Source organism: Dermacentor silvarum, chromosome 3 (genome assembly GCF_013339745.2).
Source record: "Dermacentor silvarum isolate Dsil-2018 chromosome 3, BIME_Dsil_1.4, whole genome shotgun sequence".
Lineage (NCBI taxonomy): Eukaryota > Metazoa > Arthropoda > Arachnida > Ixodida > Ixodidae > Dermacentor > Dermacentor silvarum.
The window spans coordinates 150,699,913-150,722,115 of record NC_051156.1 but is presented as its reverse complement, the minus strand read 5'-3'; the positions used below and the strand labels follow the sequence as shown (position 1 = coordinate 150,722,115).

The 22,203-nt window shown below is 43.2% G+C and overlaps 2 protein-coding genes across 2 annotated transcripts; one reads left to right on the top strand and one right to left on the bottom strand.

Moving 5' to 3' along the window:
* Positions 1 to 5,543: 5,543 nt before the first annotated feature.
* Positions 5,544 to 9,423, bottom strand: LOC119445912 (cytochrome c oxidase subunit 6A2, mitochondrial). Its single transcript, XM_037710213.2, has 3 exons — positions 9,265 to 9,423; positions 8,903 to 9,057; positions 5,544 to 5,722 (listed from the first exon to the last, which is right to left on the bottom strand). Exons 1-3 carry the CDS (start codon positions 9,353 to 9,355, stop codon positions 5,642 to 5,644), a joined length of 327 nt encoding a protein of 108 aa, XP_037566141.1. The 5' UTR covers positions 9,356 to 9,423; the 3' UTR covers positions 5,544 to 5,641.
* Positions 9,424 to 9,697: 274 nt separating this feature from the next.
* Positions 9,698 to 21,464, top strand: LOC119444900 (ribosomal protein S6 kinase-related protein-like). The gene is made up of 6 exons (XM_049664794.1): positions 9,698 to 9,993; positions 14,039 to 14,299; positions 16,549 to 16,632; positions 18,637 to 18,721; positions 19,866 to 19,973; positions 21,424 to 21,464. Exons 1-6 carry the CDS (start codon positions 9,871 to 9,873, stop codon positions 21,462 to 21,464), a joined length of 702 nt encoding a protein of 233 aa, XP_049520751.1. The 5' UTR covers positions 9,698 to 9,870.
* Positions 21,465 to 22,203: the final 739 nt, after the last annotated feature.

The window sequence follows — 22,203 nt, the reverse complement described above, 5'->3', positions numbered from 1 at the left end:
TGAAGTTTTGTAATTCTGTTCTTTAGGGTTCTTTATTGCACACACATTAGGTGTTGCATAACGATGGGACCCCGTAATTCTCATAGCAGTTGTAGAAAGGGTCTGTAGACTATACGATTTTGTATAAGCATAATGAGCATGTGGCAAATACCCCAGTGTACATCATACTAGCTAGAAATTCCTCTGAGCATGCTCTTCACGACCCATTTTGTCTTGATCAAACATTCCACCCTCTTTTTTTCTACACCTGGAACAGCTGAACCGCTCCAACGCAGGAGCTAGCTGCGTCCTACACCGTGGCCACAACCACGGCTTGGTGGCCCACATAAGACGTGTCTAAGAGTCCAGACAACTGGACTTGGCACCATGCACAGGGACCCAGCTGGACTCTGACAGTAATAACTCGGTCTAAGAACCACTTATAATAGTGCAGTTTTAACACGATTAACATCCTTAGGGTACTTCATCCACTTTTTGGGGGCTGTATGTCTATTTATCTACATGCCTATCTATCTGTCTGTGTCTCTAACTGCTTTCCCGCCAACTTGGCTCACTGGGAAGTCCTTGGTCTTATGGGTAGAGCATCAGACTGCTGTGCTGATGGAACCCGGTTCAAAACTAACCAATGGACCACCTTTGGTCTCTGGGTACATGCCGCTCATCAGTTAACATCTCGCCAACTTGTCACTGAGTATGTGCCACAGAGTGTGCAGCATGCGAGGGAACAATTATCAGTGTTCGCAGGCACCAGCCCATTGCGCTTCTCGTCTTAGAGGCCACGCGTGGACTCCTCGTCTGTGCCATTAGATGCCTCGGCGTGTCCAGAAATAAGCAGGAGAGATGAGCCCGGTTGTCGCATGGCGCCTTTCTCAGCGTTTGCATGCACCGGCGCACTATGCATTTCGGAGGCCACACGCAGGCTTCATGGTGGCGGCGCTAGGTGGCGTGGAGTGTTCTTAGCTGGATAACTTAACTGATGAGCACGAAAGAGTAGTCCCGCTGCAGTGCATACCTCATACATATAACTCGTTTCGATGGTGGCAATATGTTGATCACTATATTGATTCAGTGCTAATGCATTGCCATCGACAGTCATTGTGAGATGGGTTCTGCTGCAATTTTTGTCAATGTAGAGGGGCAAATTCCCAGTGGCAATTATGTCGTTAACCAAGTTGGTGTCAAAGACATTCATTGAAGAGTGGCAAATACTTAGTGACCCAAATTAGCATCAAAGAGGGTAACTGAAGACCAGCACAGACCAAGTGGCATATACCCAGGGCTTCAAGTCGGCGTCAAACAGTTTCTTCGAACGACGGTACCTACCCAGTCCCGCATCTTACAGTGACCCATGTCAGCGTGAAAGAGGTTTGCTGAATAGCGGCACTTGGGTACACAGTGCCATATATACCCAGTGACCCCGGTTGGACCGACAGTTGATTTTGACCCTGTTCCCTCAGCGCAGCAGCCTGACGTGCTACCCATGCGACCATGGGCTACCCAGAGACCCAGGTTCGTGGGAAAATGGCTATGAGCATAGACTATATATATATATATATATATATATATATATATATATACATAGACTGTTAGCCCCTGGAAAGTCCGTGAAGTACCCAAGGAATGCTAATTGCATTAAAAAAGTTATAACCTACAAATTATATGGGGAATGTATTTCCTTATTTAGGCCATCGCTGAGAATTGACAGAAAGTGAACTTTACTACTCTGTCAATCGGCTATCAAAAAGCGATGCCGCAGTTTCTGCAAATGACATTGGTCGAGATATCTAAAGTGGTAACGACTTATTTATGATGCATTGTTCTGAAATATATTGCTAATTTGTGAATAGTATGATTTTTGCAAAAGCCCCCGTAAACAGCGTAGCAATTTCACGTGTGTGGTAAATTTGGTAGTGTATTTGTCTACTTATGATGCTTTACCAAATGTGGTGTACAGAAGTGTTACTGTTATTGGCGCTGAATTATGAAGTCCTAAACTTCGTGCTTCATATTTTTTATAATGAACACATCTCTGGCGATATTAGTAAAAAATGTGGGGTCCTAAATTAAGGCCTTGCTTTCTACAATCAATAGAACTTAGCTTTTTCACATGTGAGAAATTTCACCAAATAGGCTTGGAACTTATTTAATAACATTTCTGCATTTCACATATATTTGAAAGGGGAAATCGAAGTTGGCCTTGAGCTGAAGCTTCCTCTTATTGATCACCTCACACCAAGAATGAAATCTTTACAAGAAGTTGAAAAAAGAAAGGCGCTCAGCCATTGTCAAACCTAAGATCTTACCCCAAAAATTTACACTTAAACCAACTGTGCAACCAGGATTTCTTTTGGTACATTGAAAGTCACATATCCTAGATATCATAAACACCACAGCATGTATAATAGGCATTCATTATCAAAGACCATAAAGTTATGATGCACATGTGCTTAACCCCACAAAGCCTGACATACCATTTTCTATGGTACGCCAAATTTGATGCCTCAGAATTCTGATTCTAGAGCAAAATTTCAGCTGTGGATAGTTTAGAAAATCGACTATAATTACTACACAAATTAGGTTATCAAATAATGTTTGATGTTCAGTCGTATGTGACACAGCTGATAGAAGTGAACAATTCGCATATCAGGGAACAGCAAACACATTAGTTTATTGCGTTCGGTAATTTAAACCAGAACATGAGAAAGGGGACAATGAAAACAGAGGTCAAGGGAAAGACACAGGATGACTAATAATCATTTGCATTGATCTGATAGGGTACATTTTGTAGGAATGTACTCTCCATGCCCAGAAATAAAGGTGAGCAAGTTGTTTTCATTTTCCTTGATGTGAAACGATGTTTAGGCTTTGCGGGGCTAACGTCGTCCAATTCATTGGCTACCTCAGAGCCAGGCATGCACCCATGCCCGACTGCAAGTTTTCAGAGTAAGCAAGTTGTGAAACAGCTAAATATTCGCAACTTTGCCTCAGTCTGAATTTCAAGAATGTTGTGCGTGGGGGCTGTGGTGGCATGGAACGTGGTACTTTTTATTGTTTTTTTTTTTCTTTCAGGGACTGCTGTCCCTAAAAGCTTTTGTTGTCAGGTTTTGCTGTCATTGGCCACAGACTTGGAAAGCAGCTTCGTAGGTCCCAGACTCTCTGCATGCTTATTGTACATTCTGCTCCATCAGCAGCAATCAAAACCGAGAAACAAAAGCAGGTCCTAAAGAGGGTTACTGAAATTTCTAAAAGAGAGAGAGAAAAAAAAGATTACTTGTCTACTGCATGATATTTATGTATTTCCTCTGAAGAATGTCCCGAACAGTGCCAATGTTTTGGCAAATGTACATTGGTCTCTTGACTGCAGAACCAAATGGTATCTGTGTGTATAGCCACATAAAAGCATAAAGGCTTGGTGAACGTAATTTACAAAGACAGCTTGATGTTATTGCCGAAGGAGGGATTCAAATGGGTGGACTTGCTCGAGCACAGCACATGCTGATAATGCACATAAGGTGTACACTCAAGGGGAACGACATCACAGATAAAGTATTTGGTAGAATGTAGACTGGAAAAGCCCATTCACCAATGGTAGGGTGGGCTAATATTTGAAACTTTCAAATCAGGAACTGAATATTGTTCTATTCAATTCGATCCCCCCAAAACTATTTTTAAAATATTTGCGTTTGCAAATACTGACTTCAATTAAAGTCAGTATTTGCAAATGCAAATATTTTTAAATAGTTCTTGAATACATAGTTCATATGGTCAGCTGTGCACAATTGAAGATGAAACTTAAGCAAAAATTAAACAAATTTAACCATTGCCACGTACAGTGAATATAAGGAACGGGAAGTTGCGTAGATTGCACTGCGTCACTTCCAAAAAGCCAGATTTTTGAGCTAAACCACAATCATTTGCACTTACATTTTGCTTAGACCTGGCATTCGACAATGGTTACTGCTTGGTGCTCATTTATAAATGCAGCAAGTGTGTTCTTTTGGAATTAAATCTGAATATGCTTGATTGCAGCATTGTTTTTCAAGGACCATAAAATTATGGTGCACATGTGCTTAACCCCACAAAGCCCAACATATTTTACCAGTGAAGATGTTTAAGCCAGCCGTAATTTGTGGTTCGTAGCAAGAAACTATCAAGAAATGAAAGAAATTAAACTTTCTTGCCCAGGCGGCATTCAAAATCGCATACCCACGGCCCCAAGGCAAGTGTTGTAACCACTAACCTATACAGCCACACTTGTAGAACATGCATTTATGCGAACCATATGATTGCGTTCCAGCGTCGTCGTCTTCGTCTACAGCTGGCGCGTTAGCATGCTCGTGCTCTGCGAGGTGAAGAAGAGGTGTTGGCGCTATGCTTGGGAGAGAGATAAAGAAAATGAGAGAGAGACACATTCATGGAGCGGGTCTGCTGGAACATGATGTCGGCATTGCAACGCGGTGTTGGTGTTGCAAGCTGCGCTATGCAACGCGCAGTGACGGCTGTAAGTCCGAGACGCACGAAAAGAAATTATCATCATCATAAGTAATAAGATGAAAAGTTCAAGCGCACTTCCGGAAAATCCTGGGCAATGATCGCCCATCTTCACTGTTTCAAGCGTTGCACGGCCGAATGCAAGGTTGGGTGCAAGTGGAGGAGGAAGGAATAGGTTTGCATCAGTGTCTGGTATCAACGTCGTCAACAGTGCCCAAGGTTGTTATGCATAGCTGTGAATGAGACTCCTTTACAAATGAACCTGCATGACACAGCTAACACTTCTTGCTGTTAATAATAATGCATTAGGTGTCGCTGTCCCTACTTCACGTTATTGGCGAAACTGCAACATCCATTTTTGTTTAGCTTGTGAGAGCCGCACTCTGGTCTCCATTTTTAGATCCTGCAGAAATCATGTTACATCTGCGAAGTTTTCGCTCTTACGCTTAGATAGGAGCGAAAAACCACCTTTAGAGTCCAGATGCGTGGCGGCACGACATTGCACTCACGTGTAATTGCACTTAGTATAAAGGTTTCCCTGTCGAGTTTTATTCCTCACAAAGCCTCAGATTTCAAACGGGACTCTTATTTTAGCTACTTCTAATTCAACTTTATCATTGTACTATGTTATTGTGAGATCACTTAAATTGTCACAGCTATTAAGTGTTTCCCGTAATTTCTTCTTTGTCTTTTCTGTATTTCAATAAAGTACCCTTGCAGTATTGCACTTTTAATAATTTATTTACAGCCTTAAGTTGTATTTTGATCATTTGTATGCCATGACATTTTACAGGACATTATAGTTGAAAAGTTTCATACATTATCATGCGCAGGAGGCCCCAATTCAGTTTCTAACTTCAGGACCTCCTTCTGCAAATACATACATAATGTCTGGTAATTCTTACCTCATTACTGACATGAATAAACCGATTCCGTGAGCGCTGTACACCTCTGTAACACGATAGAATGAAAGCACTACACGTGTTAGTTTCCAGTTGCTTCTGTTAGTCACAGGTGTGTCCGCAAGCGATGGGCGACAATAGATAAATACGCCAAGTGGAGAAACTAGCTTTATTGGACTTCCTAGGACCACTGCTTGCTTAGAATTCTCCAATGAACAATCAGAGCAGCAAAGGGTCTGCTTAAGTTTTCACTCTACGTAGCCTCCAGGAACCCAGTTGATCTTGGGGTTGAAGAAGATAGCACGGTTTCCATCTCCCCAAGGATATTTCTAAAAAAAAACAAAAAAAACAATCATTTCAACGAGAGGTCAGCTCTAAAGGTACAAAGTACTGAAGCTGCTACAAGCTGTGACAACAGTGGAGCACAACATTTACAGAAAGTATTGAGGTTTTATCAGCATAAATACAAGCTAACAAACAACACTGTCTTGATTGTGCTGTTGTCCAAGTATGTTAGATATCGATCTAAAAAAATTCTCGATAGGGGCCTTCCAGCAGACTAAGGTACACATATGTAAAGGCACCCACAGCTGCTGCTAACAGAAACTCCATGTTTATATATACTACATATTCAATTTCAACGCCTCAGAGAAATAAGCCTGCGTGCCTCAATCATTTCTCATGCTCCACTAAACTTTCAGAGAGAAACACACTTGGCGCACACCGATAGTGAAAATTAAGTGTTTCCAAAGGCATTAATGCTCTAAACTTAAATTGCTTATTGATGCAACGACTTAGACTCAACTTTTATTTTGAACTTAAGTTGAGGGCAACACATTCTGCAAGGGGCATTCCTTGGTTAAAAGAAGCAGAGATACGAAGCCGTGGCCCTTTCAGTGTGAAAGTTTGTACTACCAACATGCCGCATTGAGGGCCCATTTTTAAATAAGAAAAGATTAAGTACAGGACGCAGAACATATTCCTCAGAGTAGCACAGTAGCTTCAACATGGCAAAATGCAAATACAGTAGAACAAAGAAATAGTAGCAACAGAAACATGAGTTATCCCCTTATCTAAAAATTTCTCCACTCAACCTTGACTTAAAATAAATTGTGGGGTTTAGCATCGTGCAAATGCACAGCGAGTTATGAGCAATGCTACAGTGGAGGGCTCTGGATTAATTTTGACCACCTCGGATTCTTCAATGTGCACCCAAAACATTATAGATGGGTGTTTTGCTTTCTGCCCCCCATCAGAATGCAGCTTCCATGACACAATAAAGTGTAAAAGTATGGCTTTTTAGGCTAGTTGGTTAGATACAAATATGTTGTTTCTGCAAATAAACACTCACTTTAAAGTTAGCGCTATGACCCCCTCTGATCAATAAAGTGGATGGCAGCCACACTCTAACAAAAGTGGTCACCGTGCTTCAACAGCACTCCATTGCGATTTCTGAGCAGGAGTTTTTTTTTTTTTAACCAGTAGCTGTATTTTGTACTGATCCATTTTTAATCCTTTTTGCCCTTTCCCATTGGCCCACACAAATCCGCACCCCCATGATCGCAGGGATCGACCACACGGTGGGGCAAATAATGAATACAAACACTCGGCAAGAAAAATCGGCTGTCATGATTTTTAATGATAATCAGGGCAGCGAGCATAGGACGCAGGAGGTTACGCTGGAGGTGGTGGATAAGTACCAATATCTTGGAGTGTGGATAAACAATGGGGCTGAGTACCTAACGGAACATGAAAAATATGTAACGGTTAAAGGTAGCAGAAATGCAGCTGTGCTGAAAAATAGGGCACTGTGGAATTACAATAGGTACGAAGTGGTGAGAGGGATTTGGAAAGGGGTGATGGTCCCTAGTTTGACTTTCGGCAATGCGGTCCTGTGCATGAGATCAGAGGTTCGAGCAAGGTTGGAAGTTAAGCAGCGAGGGGTAGGTAGACTTGCTCTGGGAGCACACGGAAATACACCAAATCAGGGGGTACAGGGTGACATGGGATGGACGTCATGTGAGGGCAGGGAAGCCAGCAGCAAGATAGAATTTGAGGAGCGATTGAGAGAAATGGCAGAAAAGCGGTGGGCAAGAAGAATTTTCAGTTATTTGTACATGAGGAATGTTGACACAAAATGGAGGAAGCTGACCAGAAAATTGTCTATCAAATATTTGGACTGCAGGAGGGGTGCAAACCAGGAAACAGCGGTTAAGAAAAAGGTTAAAGAAAAAGAGAGGGGTCTGTGGAAAACAGGGATGCAGACGAAATCAGCACTGGGAACATACAGAACTTTCAAGCAAGAAATTGCCAAAGAAAATATCTATGATAATTATAGGGGAAGCTATTTGTTGTTTGAAGCCAGGACGGGAGTATTGTGGACTAAGATGTACCGAGTCAAGTACCAAGGTATAGACACGTTGTGCGGTGTGTGTGGAGAAGAGGAAGCGGCTGAACACGTCATACTTTTCTGTAAAGGGCTTAACCCTACAGTGCAAAGCAACGGGGCTGATTTCTTCAACGCATTGGGGTTTAGGGACAGTGAAGGCAAAATAGACTAAGTGGGTAGAAATAACCAAACGGAGGTTATCTGATTGGTGGCTAAAATCAAGGCAGGGGTGAAATTTCACCCAACACAAAGTATAAAACATGTTAATAGTCATGGCTAGGTGGCGTATGCCACCGCCCGATTTAAAGGGTTCAGCCTCATCCATCCACCCATCCATCCAACACGGAAAAAAGAGCCCTTACTAAACACAGCCCCACATTCTCTTGGAGTCTATTCGAATGCATGGAGTGGAGGCGTGTTTCTCAAGCAACTTCTAGTAGTAGGAATTACTGAACAGCAATATTAATGGTATTCTTGGAGAAACATTAGGTAATCATTCTGCAGATAAGTGCACTGTGCTCATCAGTGCCGGTAAGTGTAACGTGAACATGAATGCACACCACAGTTGCACTTCGCCACAGATTTCAAGGACATTTCCTGAAACTGGTACCAAGCACGGTATTTTAGTAAACGGACATGAGATCGCTACTGCTCGGCTTCGGGTCCACAATAGCGACATGTTCTCTTAAATGATACACAAGGTTAATAAATGGAATTGTTAATTTAATAACATCAGACTTCAATTTGTCGTGCAAATCTGCCTCTTAAGAAATCCAGCGTGTTTTCAATAAAAATCAGCTGGTATGAAAGTTGACATGTGCCTATATATAGTACCGTATCCTTCTCAACATAACGGCAGCACGGCGGTTGCTTCGCTTTCTCCTCAGTTACTCAGCTTCTCATCAGGTCGTATGAAAAGTGCGTGCATCAACAGGAAAACAATGCAAAAAAAAAAATGAAACATGGCGCAGGACAAACGCATGGAACGAAAACAACAAGCTAGCGTTCAAGCGCTAACCACACATACAACGTGTTGAGATGTGGCCGGTTATGGAAAAGTACGCGCCGGGCCAAGATGCAGAGCAAGAACTAAGAATAAGCTTTTGAATGTGTACTCAACCTTAGTGCGGATGTGAATGTACTCGTAAGGGCGGTACTCCGGCCTATGAAAATGTTTCTTGTGCTCCTGTTCAGCCAAGTAGACGTTGATGCCGCACAGCGCTATGGCGGGGAGGGCGACGAAGATACTCAGCCTCTTCCACAGCAGCTCACCAGCTGCACAGAAAATGGTTGCCTTGAGAAACGAGGTAGCACATACAAAGAAAATCAGGCGAATTAACGTAACATTATTAAGGCACTCGACGTTCAAAGTGTCCTCCCGTTCAGAAAGTCACACCGACTGCAGTTTATCTCTCGCCCTCTCCGAACGCAACGCCCCGTCAAGCTGCAAGCGGATTAACAGCTTAAACGTGCGATACTGACCTTCGTGGGAATGTTCACCCCCTTGCTGGGCAAGTCTAGCCGACGATTTCGAGAAGTTACGAATCGCTTGCTTTAAGGTTAGGCTCGCCATGATGCCCTCCGTGTCCTTTCGATCGAGAGACGAACTTGGCTGGCTTTGGCCACGGCTTTGGCTAGCTGGTGGAATTGCTGCAAAACAGTGTTTCTAACGTTTCTAACACCGTGGCTTCTAACGTTTCCAAAAATAAATAAAAAGTCTGAAAAATAAAAAATAAAAAGCACACGGTTCTCTCGGTTATGACTCGAATTGCTAACCATTTGCATAAAAAAGAGTTGGGTACTGATTTGTTTTATAAATATTACCCTAGCTAAGTCAAGAGTTTTCGTAGGATGGTATTGAAAATGGTTTTCGAGATACGTCGGCTTTTGTTTCGGTTTGTCAGGGGGCGTTCCGTCGCATCTGCGCGTCGCATTTTTGTCGGGCGGCGAAAACGGCGAAGGTAACATGTAAAATCACCGGGACGGGATATCGCGGTTACCGCGGCAACAGCATGCCTTTAAACGTCAACTACGTTGCTCATCACCGGATGAAGCACGGTTGGTGGTACTCCTCGCCGCGATGAAGGGATGACTGCTGCTGTTCAACGATCGCCAAGAACCCCGCGTTACATGGGCAACAGCCAACAGAAACCGAGCTCAGAGTCGCAAGAGCAGCAACAGCGTCGGAGATGGAGCTCGACGCAGTCTCAGGTAAACAAGCGCGGCTCGCTGTCTGTGCGCTCGTATGCAGGAAGTCGTGCGCGCGGCGAGCGTGTGCGTATATGTGCATGCGGCGCGCGCTGTTACGGGTGCGTGCATCGGAATGTTCTCGGCGATCCTTTGGTGTGAGCCGCGCGAGCGGCGCCCACGCCTTTCGGGCGCGAGATTCCTTTGTGCTATACGCTTGTCTGCCCAACTGGCGCAGCGCGTAAAAAGTGGGGCCAAGGCGCGCTTTTTGCTCCCGTGGCCGCGTGCCTTAGCGCCGTGGCGCCGGGACAGGGAAAAGAAACGAAACGGCGCGCTCGGGCCCCCCTCATAATTGCCGGGACCTTCAAGGTTGCCGTATGAGCGGAGTCGCGGGAGCGTCGTCTCGATAACAATAGGCAGGGTCTCGCCGCGGAAACTCTCGAGTAGCCGAAGGACCAAGGAGCGAGCGAGCAGCACTGGCGATGGGCTGGCTCCGAAAGGTAAAACATCGCTCACGTGTTTTCTTGCACGCTGTCTCGGCGCTCATAGTAATCCGATTCGTGCGTGCATGGTTCAGCAGCGACAGAAACTTGCGTGCCATGCCGCGTGTTCCCTTTTCACGGCGTGTTTTGCAAGCGTCGTAGCAAGAAGTATTCATGAACTATAGAATATCTGCATCTGGTATGTCGTTCGAGCCGCTATTCTGGACATTCCGCCATTTTCTTCGAAAAAGTATTTGACAAATCTTTCAAAGTTGCACTCTGTGAATTTTAAAGGATTACCCATGCATTGCTGTGTTAATCACAGTCAAAATTAACTTTAGCAACTGCTCTTACCATCTTAAAGTTTTGCATGCAGTCACACAAGAGCGGTACGTAAGCCCCAGCAAAATCAAAACACCGCTGTTTGCAGACCTTATGCTTTAAAATTATGTTCTTTCTTAACACGAGAACTTATCTGGCTTACCAATGTGACGTTGTTGGTATTTGCGCCAGTGAATTCCTCTGCTTTACCAACCTTTTTCTGTATGTACATACAGAACTGTGCAATGTATCTTAAGGTCACACGAAAAGGGGATAGGGGTAATTTATGTACTAGTAAGCAAGAAAATGTTGAGTAAAATGCTGTTCGCACATAGTAATGATGCGAAAAACAGTTTCAGTAGTTAGCTGCCATATCAGAATAAATGTTGACAACACACTGAGCTGGTCGATATGTGAGCACCGAAAGCAATTATGCTTCTGATTAGAGTAGATTTTTAATAATGTTACTAATGCAAATACGTGTTTCTCCGATCAGAGTATGTCGTGGCAAGATGCTTCAAAATATACAAAGCTTCTTACCCATGTGCCTGAATGCACCAGTACTTGAATTGCTCGAGCATATTGCACTTCCAGATATCTGTTCGTGCATGTCTGTGAGCTTAAACCATAGAACTGTGTTTGTTTGCTGCACATAGATATACACATTGTGCAGTTAAATTCTTTGAGCAGAGACACGCATACCGAGGCCAGAACTGATTGGCTTATTGGATACATTATTTGAAATGTCCCAGTTTATTTCTGCAGAAAATAGCCAAATTAGGGAACAAAACTAAATTTTCTTTTTGCTATTCCTGGGGCACAAGAAGCTACATAAATTTAATTGCTAAGAAGAATCCTTTTTTTACTGCGTAACTAGAGAGAAAGCCCTACAGAAGGCATCATGGAGAAGGAATGTTATAAACAGATCAGATTCTGGTACACAAAATACATGCAGCATTGCAGGTGGATATTTTTTGCCAATGTCACGGCTCTACCTGTGTTCATGCAGGCAATGTGTGCTTGAAGAAGAAACTGCTACAAACAGCCATCACTGTCATCATCATCAGCAGCGGCAGCAGCAGCCTATATTTATGTCCACTGCAGGACGAAGACCTCTCTCTGCGATCTCCAAATACCCCTATCTTGCACTAGCTGAATCCAACATTAACGTTAATAAGAGACAGGAAGAGAGCGGCGTGGATCAGAGTGTGAACGGGGATAGCCAATATTCTAGCTGACATTAAGAGAAAGAAATGGACCTGGGCAGGCCATGTGATGCGAAGGATAGATAACCGGTGGACCATACGAGTTACAGAATGGTTACCAAGAGAAGGGAAGCGCAGTCGAGGACGGCAGAAAACTAGGTGGGGTGATGAAGTTAGGAAATTTGCCATCACTGTAATCGGTGATAATTTAAAGAATATAATTTACATGGCCTGACCACATCAGCTTGCTGAGGTAACTTGGGCAATGACAAAATTACGCAGGTCCCCCACAACGTGGGAATTTATGTCAATGCAAAGCATTTGCCATGCAGCGCATGTGATCAAATGTTTTAACGTTTATGTTTGTGTACTGCCAATCTGGTTGACCATGTCAATGTCTGCCTTTTTGTGTTACATTGCAAAGCAACTGTTGAAACACAATAACGCACACAGTGCCAGCCACAGATGTTTTAATCAATGTTTTAAATGTAAAGATGTGAACAGTTGGACTCTCCTAAGCACTTTTGGTGGCAGCGCGAGGACACTTAGCAGCAGCATGGCAATGTTTGCACGATTCAATCTCTACCACTCTTGGAAATATCTTAGTGGCCATCATGCAGTTTTCATACATCATCATTGTGATGTCAAGCTCTCCAATGCCATGTGTAGTAGTACACAACACCATCTTAAGTACAATGTGTATCAGCCCAATGAGAATGAGGAAACATCCTTACCAATATGTGCTGTGCCAAACTATATGCATAATCTACTGTGTACAAATGAAAACAAAGGAAAGAGCCCTTGGTTTCGCTCTAAAACACATGCTTGCAACTAGTTTTGTGGGTGATGCATGAAGGATGTGACTCAGGCTATTTGGTCGTTCATTATATAGCGAGGGTCTCGTCTCCAGCAGCTTTGATGCCTTTAGGTAGCATACGAGCGTTTTCTGGTCAAGTTGCCCTCTCCCAAGTTCTCATACCATGCAACGTATGCCTTGCAGCAGAAAGGATGTTCTACATCCGCCACCAAGGCTGTGGGTAGTGGCACTGGCTAACACTCCCAGGGTTAACTGTTGTACACATGCATAAATACCTAGGAAAGTGGATGGGAAAATGGTGCCACGGTAGCTCAATTGGTCAGAGCATTGCACGCTTAATACAAAGACATGGTTTCGTATTCCACCTGCGGCCAGTTCTTTTTTTGTCCACTTTCATTTTAATTTATTGATAATATCTAGATGACACTTAAATAAACAATTAATTCCCCCTATGCTTTCCTTATTGCCATTGTCTCGTCTGTTAGCTTTATGTGGTTGTGATGTGAAGAACGGGTCCCTCGGTTCCCCTTCTTCTCGTTCTGGACAGATGATAATGTAGCAAAACCTGGGGGAGTCATCCTATAAAGGCCTTTGTGAGTGCCACATGATGACTCTGATTGAAGCTACCTGGAAGTACGATGATGTAAGAAGCCTGGGGAGTAATGCTATAGATGCTTGACTTTAATATAAATCTGGTTCTGTTTGGCAACAGTCTTCAAGTGAGCTGAACTTAGGTGTGAAGCATTCACTCAAGTTTAGCATTCGTGCTTAAAGAAATGAAATGTAAGATTGTCTACAATTGGCAAACTATTTAAAGTACAGTGGTTACATGTAAGAGAGAAACATTGGGGTGGGATTGGAAAGGAGGCTAGTGAGACCTGGAAACAACCCCTTTGGTTGTTCTATGTAAAAAAGCTTCATTGAAACCTGCCGTGGTAGTGAAGTGGCTATGGTGTTGCGCTGTTGAACTCAAGGTCGTCAGTTCAATTCCTGCCACGGCGGCTGCATTTTAATGGGGGCAAAATGCAAAAACGCTTGTGTACTTAGATTCAAGTGCACGGTAAAGAACCCCAGGTGATTAAAATTAATCTGGAGGCCCCTCCTTGACGTGCCCCACAGTCATATCATGGTATCGGCACTTGAGACCCAACAATTTAATTAGCTGAATTAACTCCTTTATTAAGACCAACATAGCTTTCTGATCTGGACTACAACGCTTCTGTTTTTTCTCCGACTCTCTACAGCTGAGCTGGGGCAGCAGCCAGAGTGTGCAGTCGGTGGCCAGTGCCCAGCGCTCATGGTCGCGGGCATCCACCAGCCTGGGCCGTCGACGCCAGCTGCGTTGGCAGCCCCACCTGCCACCGCTAGCGAGCGCAGTGCCAATAGAAGCACCGTCAGCCTGTGCTGACCCGCTGGCCAAGACACCATGGCCGGTGACACTGGCTGAGGCCCTCTTTTTGCCCGAGTTTCCTGTTCGCAGCAAGCTACACGAAGCCAACTTTCAGGTCTGTTTCCCGTACCATGGTGACTCGGAATGCAGAAATGCTCGGGTACTTAAATTAGGTGCACTTAAAAAATTCCTGAAGCTCGAAATTAATCCAAAGTCCTCTCCGATACCTCACAATCTGAAGGTAAACACCAAATATCAGCTGTTGTCATCCGGTAATTGTTACATAAATATAATACACACTACATACTCCTCATCTGCATTGACCTAAATAAGAGTGAGATGTTTCCGTGATTTATGCCTGTTATCTTATAGTGTATTACAAAACGTTTTAGTGACAACTATAGCAATTTTGCTGCAAAATTTAGTGGAGCCTTAGTGACTTACTTAGCGATCACATAACCATCACGTAGGCAAACCAAGCAAGGTCTTCAAAAGTGGAGCTTCGGTGTGAGTGAAATAAGCGCTAAGAGAAATGGCACAAAATGGGCCCTGGGTGAAGTGGCGTGAAAAAATTGGGGCAGTTATAAAGAGAGAGAGAAAGAAGACCATCGCTGCCTTCTTTTCACATTGTGCGTGATTCTTTTCCATTGCGAGCATCAATGAGCGCGCGGTATTCCTCCTCGCCCCCTGAAGCTGTGTATGACTGAACCGCGGCGAAGCTTGAGCATTTCTAGTGCGCTGATGAGGATAGAATCTTTTTGGCACATTCTCAGAGATTAAAGGAACCTCAAACTGCTATAATCTGGAAATGCGTCTTATTGAAAGAGGGAAGCTTTGACTTGGGGGGGGGGCGGCTCCTATCCATATACACGGGAAAGGAGAAATTGTTTTTCTTAGCAACCACATCACTAAATTTGATGAGATTTCTTGCATTTAAAAGGAAATGTTAAAATCTAGTGACTGTTGGAAGCGGATTTCTGATTTACTCCTTCAATATTTTGTTAAAATTGTTGAACATTGCAACACTTCAAAAAAAAAAAAAAGAAACTATCACTTTTCACAATTCCGTGAATTGCATCTAATAGTACACCTAAAGCAGACAAATTGATTTATTACACAAGGCTCTAAAATACACCACTAATGTGCGAGTAGGACTTTTGCAAAAATCCTTGTAAACATTTCAACAAATTCACGTAAGATATAAATTAGTTTATCAAGTTTGCTTTTTTTGGATATTATAATGGATGCAGTTTACTGAACTGCGATATCTGTTCTTTGTGCAGAGTTACAGATTTTTAAACTTCGTGGTCTTATTTATTTTTTTTTCAAGCTTGCCGATCTTAGTCAATTAGAAAAAAAAAAAAAAAACTCAGTCCCTAAATCCAAATTCTGCTTCCATCAGTCACTAGAATGCTAACTTGCTCGTCCATATGCAACGCATTTAATTAAAATTGGCCCAGGGGCTATCTCGGAAAAGCATTCCTGCATTTTATGTGCATTTGAATATTCAGCATTAGAGTTGGGCCCGAGCTAAAGCTTCCTCTTTAATAACAAAATTACATAAACTAAAATTTTGTCAGTATTTGTTTAACCTTGTATGTCCTGAATTTTTTTTCATGCTAAGAAAAATATTTCAGTTGGATTGGTGAGAATGCTGACATTTCACCCAATCTTCTGCCCTAAGAAGAAATTAATTATTTTGTCATGACAAAACAATATGATCTTATTCTAGTACAGATAGGTAGCTTTATATCTGAATTTCTCTCATATGTTATTTTACTTGGCAAGTAAACTGTTTCACATCTTTAGACACATTCTAAGAGTTAGCATTGCATACGGGAGAATGGTAATTTGCACATCTTAATGCATGCAGCCCCACAAGTTTCTTGCAGGACTGCATTTGAAAACTTTGTGCCTACAGTTTGCCTTTTCAAACATGAGAAAGTGGCATAGTAATATGGTCACACATCTGAACCCAGGGCAGGTATTATGTAGCGATTCCTCTCACTTGATTTTGTTCCTTTCCCATTGTTCACTGCTCATAAAGGATCGATGCTTGTTATTGCATAGGCAGAGTGCTGCTTAATCCAGTGTCCCAAGCGGGTGACTGGCCCACGTGAAAAGGAAAAGAACTGGAATAGAAGTGTTACATTCTACCAGCCCATAATTGTCATAATCTGCCATCTTGTCGGAATTGGAGGTTAAAACTGGTACACTGCACAATCGTGATACTTGGCCAGAAGACGTTGAGGGAAGACCTGGTCAGATTAGTTCTTCCCTTGTGGCACTGCTGGTGATTTATCCCTCCAGGTAGGCTGCAGATTGCCCTCTTCAATGTACGAACGAATCGCTATTTCCTTTCAGAAAATCAAGCAGCTTTCTGGGAGCAAGTTTGGTTCAGTTTATTTGGTGCGGGAGGCTGCTACTGGCAAGTGCTATGCCATGAAGGTGCGTTCTTTGCTTAGCAGTGTGTTCTTTGTCGAATAAATTAGAATGGGCAAATGTCTTTTGCATGTTCTCAGTAAGGAGGCTGGTTTGTGTCAGCATGAGCACTAAATAGGCTAGTGAAGACAGTGCAGCATTGACTTCTGAGTTCTTACTTTTATATTTTCTTGTATTGTAGATTATAACAAGTGATTCCGGTAAAATCACACTGGGGCCTGACAACTCCTTTAAATTTATTTTAAGTTCTTGCTGTGGAGGATGCTGTTGAATGGTTAAAAATATATTGTTTCAGTCATTAATAATGCATTAGAGTATTTCGATTTCACGTGCCATAATTTTTAGCTAAGGAAAGCAACTTCTTTTCTGGCACTATGAATCCGTGACAATATTATTATGAAAAAAAAACAACTTAATTTTTTAACAATGAAATTTTGTTTTTGTTTTTTTTTTTGGTGCAAAAAAAGAAGTCCATCCAAGTATTTAAGTGCTGCTCAATTTGAACTTTGAGGATTGGGCTTCAGTCTGCAATGACCTCATTTTGTGAATTTAACCCTGTATTGTTCTGGTTTAACTGTATTGTCTGCTTAGATGGGGCAGTGTATGTGTGCGTATTTTTAGACAGTTATGTTGGTATGTTAACATGCACAAATGGTCAGGATAGTTTGTGCAGTTTGCTCTCAGAAGGTACCAAGGAGGGCCGTAAAGGTCTATTGATATTAGTGCAGGTAGGAAGTGCCTCCTACCTTCTGTTTGTCTTTCACAGAGCAGGAGTTGGGCTTGCCCATGGCTGTACAATATAACTTTTCATTTGCTGCACAAGTGTCCTAATCAATGGCTAATTGTTCTGCCAGGTGCTTTCCAAAGCTCAAGTTGTCAGAGAGGAAGCCATTCAACAATGCAAAGAAGAAGTCGCTATACAGGTGATTGCTGATTTTTGGTCTTTTTCCTTGATTGTACAAGGGGGGAATAATCTAATCTTTATATGTGGACATAGCGGTGCAACATGAGCTGAATTCATTTTTTTTCCAGTGCAGCGTGTGATACATTTTGACCCAAATTTGGTATGCAGATAGTTTGTGCGCTACAATGCTCCTCAAATTTTGCAATTTCCAGAAATGAGTCCCAATGAACTTATGCAGCTTATAAAAAAAAACAAAAAACTGCTTTTTATATAAATGCTGCAAAAGCCATATAGGTAGTCCCGGGATGCTGTGTTAATAATTATTTAGTGTATTTAATTTCTTGGACTCTGATAGGTATGATATGCTTCATGGCTGTCCTTGTTGAATTGCAATAATCTATCATACATTTGTGAGCCTAATTGTTTATAATTAAATGGGTTGTGTGTTTTAGAGTGAAGAACATCACATTGAAAATCGTATGAAAGAAAAAAAGTTTATGCAAGAGTGATAGTTTGTCCCATCTCATAGCTCCTCCATTGCCACCTGAAGACTATGCACATGGTCCTGTCTCGTTGCTGCAGCTGCACCTTCTGTTGACTGTAGAATGCTGTGCAACAGTACTAGTTTTTGAACATCTACTGTGGCTGGCTTTGGCTCATGAAAACCTTGCACTACACTCAGCGCTTTGAGCTGAGTCTCGCGTGCATCTGGCCGTTACAGAGGGATGGTTGCACTTAGCGTTCCTCTCTTCTCACCAGGCTGTGTTGGGTCGGCATCCATTTGTGGTTCCCTGCACTCATCACTGGCAGACACGCAAGCAACTTTTCATAGGTGGGTTCCCTGTAGAACTTTGCTTCATACTTAGGCTCTCTGATTCGTAACTGATTTTATTCATTTAGCCTTTTCATCATGTACGTGCAGTTCAGTGGTAATGTTACAGTCAGAAGTCACATTTTCTTGTGATGTGTGTATTCATAGCTGAGCCCATGTTCAGCTCACCATATTTCTTTCTGATATTCATGCATGGGCCCGACGTCTAGTCATGTGGCTAAATGGTCGTATGGTAAATGCTGTATTTTGTGCATCGGGAAATAAATTGTTGCAGCTGAAAACTGTGGATTGTGTTCAGAGTAGTGCAGAATATGTGACTCCTGAAGGAATTGGCAGAGCAAAGAAGACAAGGCTTGTTGGTAGGGCATCACACTTATTACGCTAAGTGAGAACACTAAGACAAAGGTACTCCTTTGTCGTAGTATTTTACTTTCTACTTGCACAGTTACTACAGTGACTGAAGAAAGGCTCTCTGGACTGTGCCTGGTGTAACTCTCAGAAATAATGCCTTGGAAATAGTAAATATATTCCTACTAATACACGGGTGATCTTTCAAGCGCTAAAATAATGACATACCTATCTCAGTGGCTATGGCATTCTGCTGTAGAGTACAGTCATACGCCTTCGGGCGTACTTGGGGCCTCCAGAATCATTCGTTATACAGGTTGCTTTGTTGTAAAGGTCACACACCGCACAGCTCACAATAGAATCGGGAGATAATTATTCCTTCGTCATAGAGGTCATTTCGTTTTAGAGGCGTTCGACTGCACAAGATTGCACGTTCAAGTCCCGATTGCTGTTGCCACATTTCTTTGGAGTTGGAATTCGAAAACGCTTGTGCTTAGATTTTTAGTTTGCTTGTAAAGAACCCCAGATGGGGTGCGATTGGAGATCTTTGTTCGTTTTGCGTTCTGTTCAGTTGCTGTAGCGTCGCCAAGTGGCAGTATGCAAAATTTGGGACAAGAGGAGGGAGAGAGCAGCCAATGGGAAAGCGGTGAACTCCCCAGACGACAAACATCTGGGGGTTCATTGTTTTGGCGATGTCAAAATGACGACACGCTCCTGTCAATCATTTTGATTACGAGCACGTCGTCTGCTAGGAGCAGAACGCGACGAGAGATGTGAAGTTCGAGCAGTCTTCCGCTCGCTACGAGACTGGCTTTGCATGGCACATCTGGTGGATTGGATTGGATTCAAACGGCGGCTGCAGCTACGGAATGGTTCATCGCTTGCTGATTGGCTGCTCTCTCCCTCCTGTTGTCACATATTTTGCATACTGCTACTTTGTGACGTTGCAGCAACTGAACAGAACGCAAAACGAACGAAGATCTCCTATCGCACCCATGGTCAAAACTAAACCATAGGCTTTGCACTTTGGCCTCTTTCAGAGCTCCAGTGTAGCTTTTTTATGTCAAATGCTATAACAGGAAAAAAGACTGATTAACAACAGAACTTTTTTCTTTAGCTTGTGTGGGTACTGAGATGTTCCTGTCTTGTTGATAGTCACAGAGTATGTTCCTCACGGTGAGCTCCGGCTGGCATGGAAAGCACTAGGTGGATTTTCAGAAGACCTCGTACGAGTGCTCATAGCCGAGCTGGCTCTAGTCCTTGGTGAGTCCCCGCTGGCACCGTTTCTCACAAGCGGAACCAAAGCTGAGTCAAAGAAATAGTGAATTGAGCTGTACATGCAAATGTTTATTAGGGCAGAATAGCTCTACATTAGCAACCAGGCTAGCACATAGATTATAGTTTTCGCAGGGAAATGTCACTTTAAAAACATGTTATAACAGGTTGAGACATGTCAGTATCACTCAGCTGTCAATCCTCAGTTAGCTCATGGATGTTGGAAGTGCCAACTTTGTGTTATTACGTAATTAGCTGCAGCTGAAGTATTGGGAACTACCACATGCTTTTTCTTATGTTCAAATTGCAACTCAGTACAGTGTAGCCTGGTTATAACGAAGTCGGCGGGAATCAGAAATTACTTCGCTATAACCGCTTTTTCGCTATATCTGGACTCTAAAAAAATCAAGCATCAAGTAGAAAATTTTATTTACACCCTCTGAAAAAGTGGTCGAGGGTCCCCTGCATGTGTTTCGCGAGAGCGCATTTCAAAACAGTGGCCTTACCACTGTCCTGCTGAGCGCAAACGCCCGGCTTGGAACTCGGGTACATACGTAACGTGTCGACAGCTGCGACAGCTGCTCCAGAGGTCACTGGCTGAGGTGCACCGATGTCATCAACAATGTCATCAACTGGAGGAGTTTTCTTGTCAAACAACTGGGGGACTACGCAGTGCGATGAGAAATGTGACGAAACCGGCAGCCTTTCTGGAGGGCGTTAATCCAGCTCATGTACGCGGCGGTTGGCCTGCCTGACATTGAAAAAAAAAGAAAATGAAAAAAGAAAGGAAGCCGCTCGCTTGGTTTGGAGATACGACCAGGTAGCGCCGGCTGTGTGATGCGGTGCAGCAAGCTTTCGCAAGGAGCCGAGCTGGGAAAAAGGGAAAACGGTGCTGGCAGAGGCTGCGGGGAGCCAAGAATTGGCAGTTTTTTTTGGCCTTGTTGATTCACGCGAAAGCACAAAAGGATGTTTGATGGAAGATTTCTCGTTTTTCTCGAAGAAAAGGTTTCGCTGTATCCGCTGAGTTGCGTTTTTGCTTTGTTTAAAACTGGACCGGACATGGCATTGGCAATGCGGAAATTAGAACGGGAAATTAAGATCACTTCGTTATAACCGCTATTTCGCTATAGGTGGGTTCGTTAAAGAGGGCTACACTGTAAAGTATAGTTTTGGTATATGAAAGATATGTTATGGATGTGAACATCTTATAACCTTAAATGTGCCACTAACATTATTGAAGTGTGCTTTATGTCTGCACATTTTGTGTTGGAATTGAACCGGCTAATATTTTGGCCATTTGTGTTTCTGTTGCTCAGAATAGTGTTAAACCTCATCAGAACTAATTACAGGCAGATAAACATTTGACGGGGATGATGCCTTTTATAGAATTAGCATGGTTCTTTGTAGCTGTACAAATGTCAATTTTTTTTCTCACCAGACTTCCTGCACTGCTGCCGGTTGTCATTTCCAGAGACCTGAAGGTAAGTGTGCTTGATTGCTGCATAATTAATGTCTTGCAGTGAAAGGGCTGAACACTTAAGTAAGGCAGGAAAGAGGTGCTGTCTTCCAGGTATCTATCTGTGCCAGTTTTAGTGTTTTTCTTCTCTTGTACCTCATTGCTCCAAGTTGTTTTTAGCCATCCAACTACATTGCTGTTATCTTGGAACTGCAAACAGCGTGTAGATAACTACGAGTAAAACGCTTTACCAAGGTAGTGCGTTGGGCGAGTTGGTGCATAGCTAAACAAATTAATTGTGGCACGAGGAAAAGAAGAAGGAAACCAAGGGGAGACAGGATTGGGCACCGTAATGTCTCCCCTTGGTTTCCTTCTTCTTTTCCTCGCTCCACAATTCATTTGTTTACAAGTAAAACCATGTGCCAGTGACAGCCCAAGGCACAGGAGTATGCGTCACCATTACCAATTGAACAGGCTATATTGTGCAGGTGAACAATACCGGAAAAATGCTGGTACTGCTGAAGTCATGTCTAGAGCTTCTTAGGCACAAGGAAGGCGTACCTTGTGGGTTCTTGGTGTCTCACAGGAGACCAACCACCGCGGGTTCGAGCTTAGCGAGCCACAGGGCTGCGTCAGCCGTCGCCTCCAGCACCGCTCGCGCGCGAGCTCAGGGGAAAGGGGCTACCGAGCGACGCACGCAAAAACACAGTAAAGCCCTGAGTTGACGGAAAAACCGTTTACTGAAAACCGTCGGCACAAGCA

Bases quoted from the DNA above. Each gene is read 5' to 3' on its own strand.
- LOC119444900 (XM_049664794.1), top strand. From the start codon at position 9,871: ATGACTGCTGCTGTTCAACGATCGCCAAGAACCCCGCGTTACATGGGC. The intron at 14,300-16,548 runs GTCTGTTTCCCG...ATTTCCTTTCAG, and splicing joins TACACGAAGCCAACTTTCAG to AAAATCAAGCAGCTTTCTGG. The intron at 19,974-21,423 runs GTGAGTCCCCGC...TTTTCTCACCAG, and splicing joins CGAGCTGGCTCTAGTCCTTG to ACTTCCTGCACTGCTGCCGG.
- LOC119445912 (XM_037710213.2), bottom strand. From the start codon at position 9,355: ATGGCGAGCCTAACCTTAAAGCAAGCGATTCGTAACTTCTCGAAATCG. The intron at 9,058-9,264 runs GTCAGTATCGCA...TTTTCTGTGCAG, and splicing joins GGGTGAACATTCCCACGAAG to CTGGTGAGCTGCTGTGGAAG. The intron at 5,723-8,902 runs GTTGAGTACACA...GTTTTTTTTTAG, and splicing joins ACATTCACATCCGCACTAAG to AAATATCCTTGGGGAGATGG.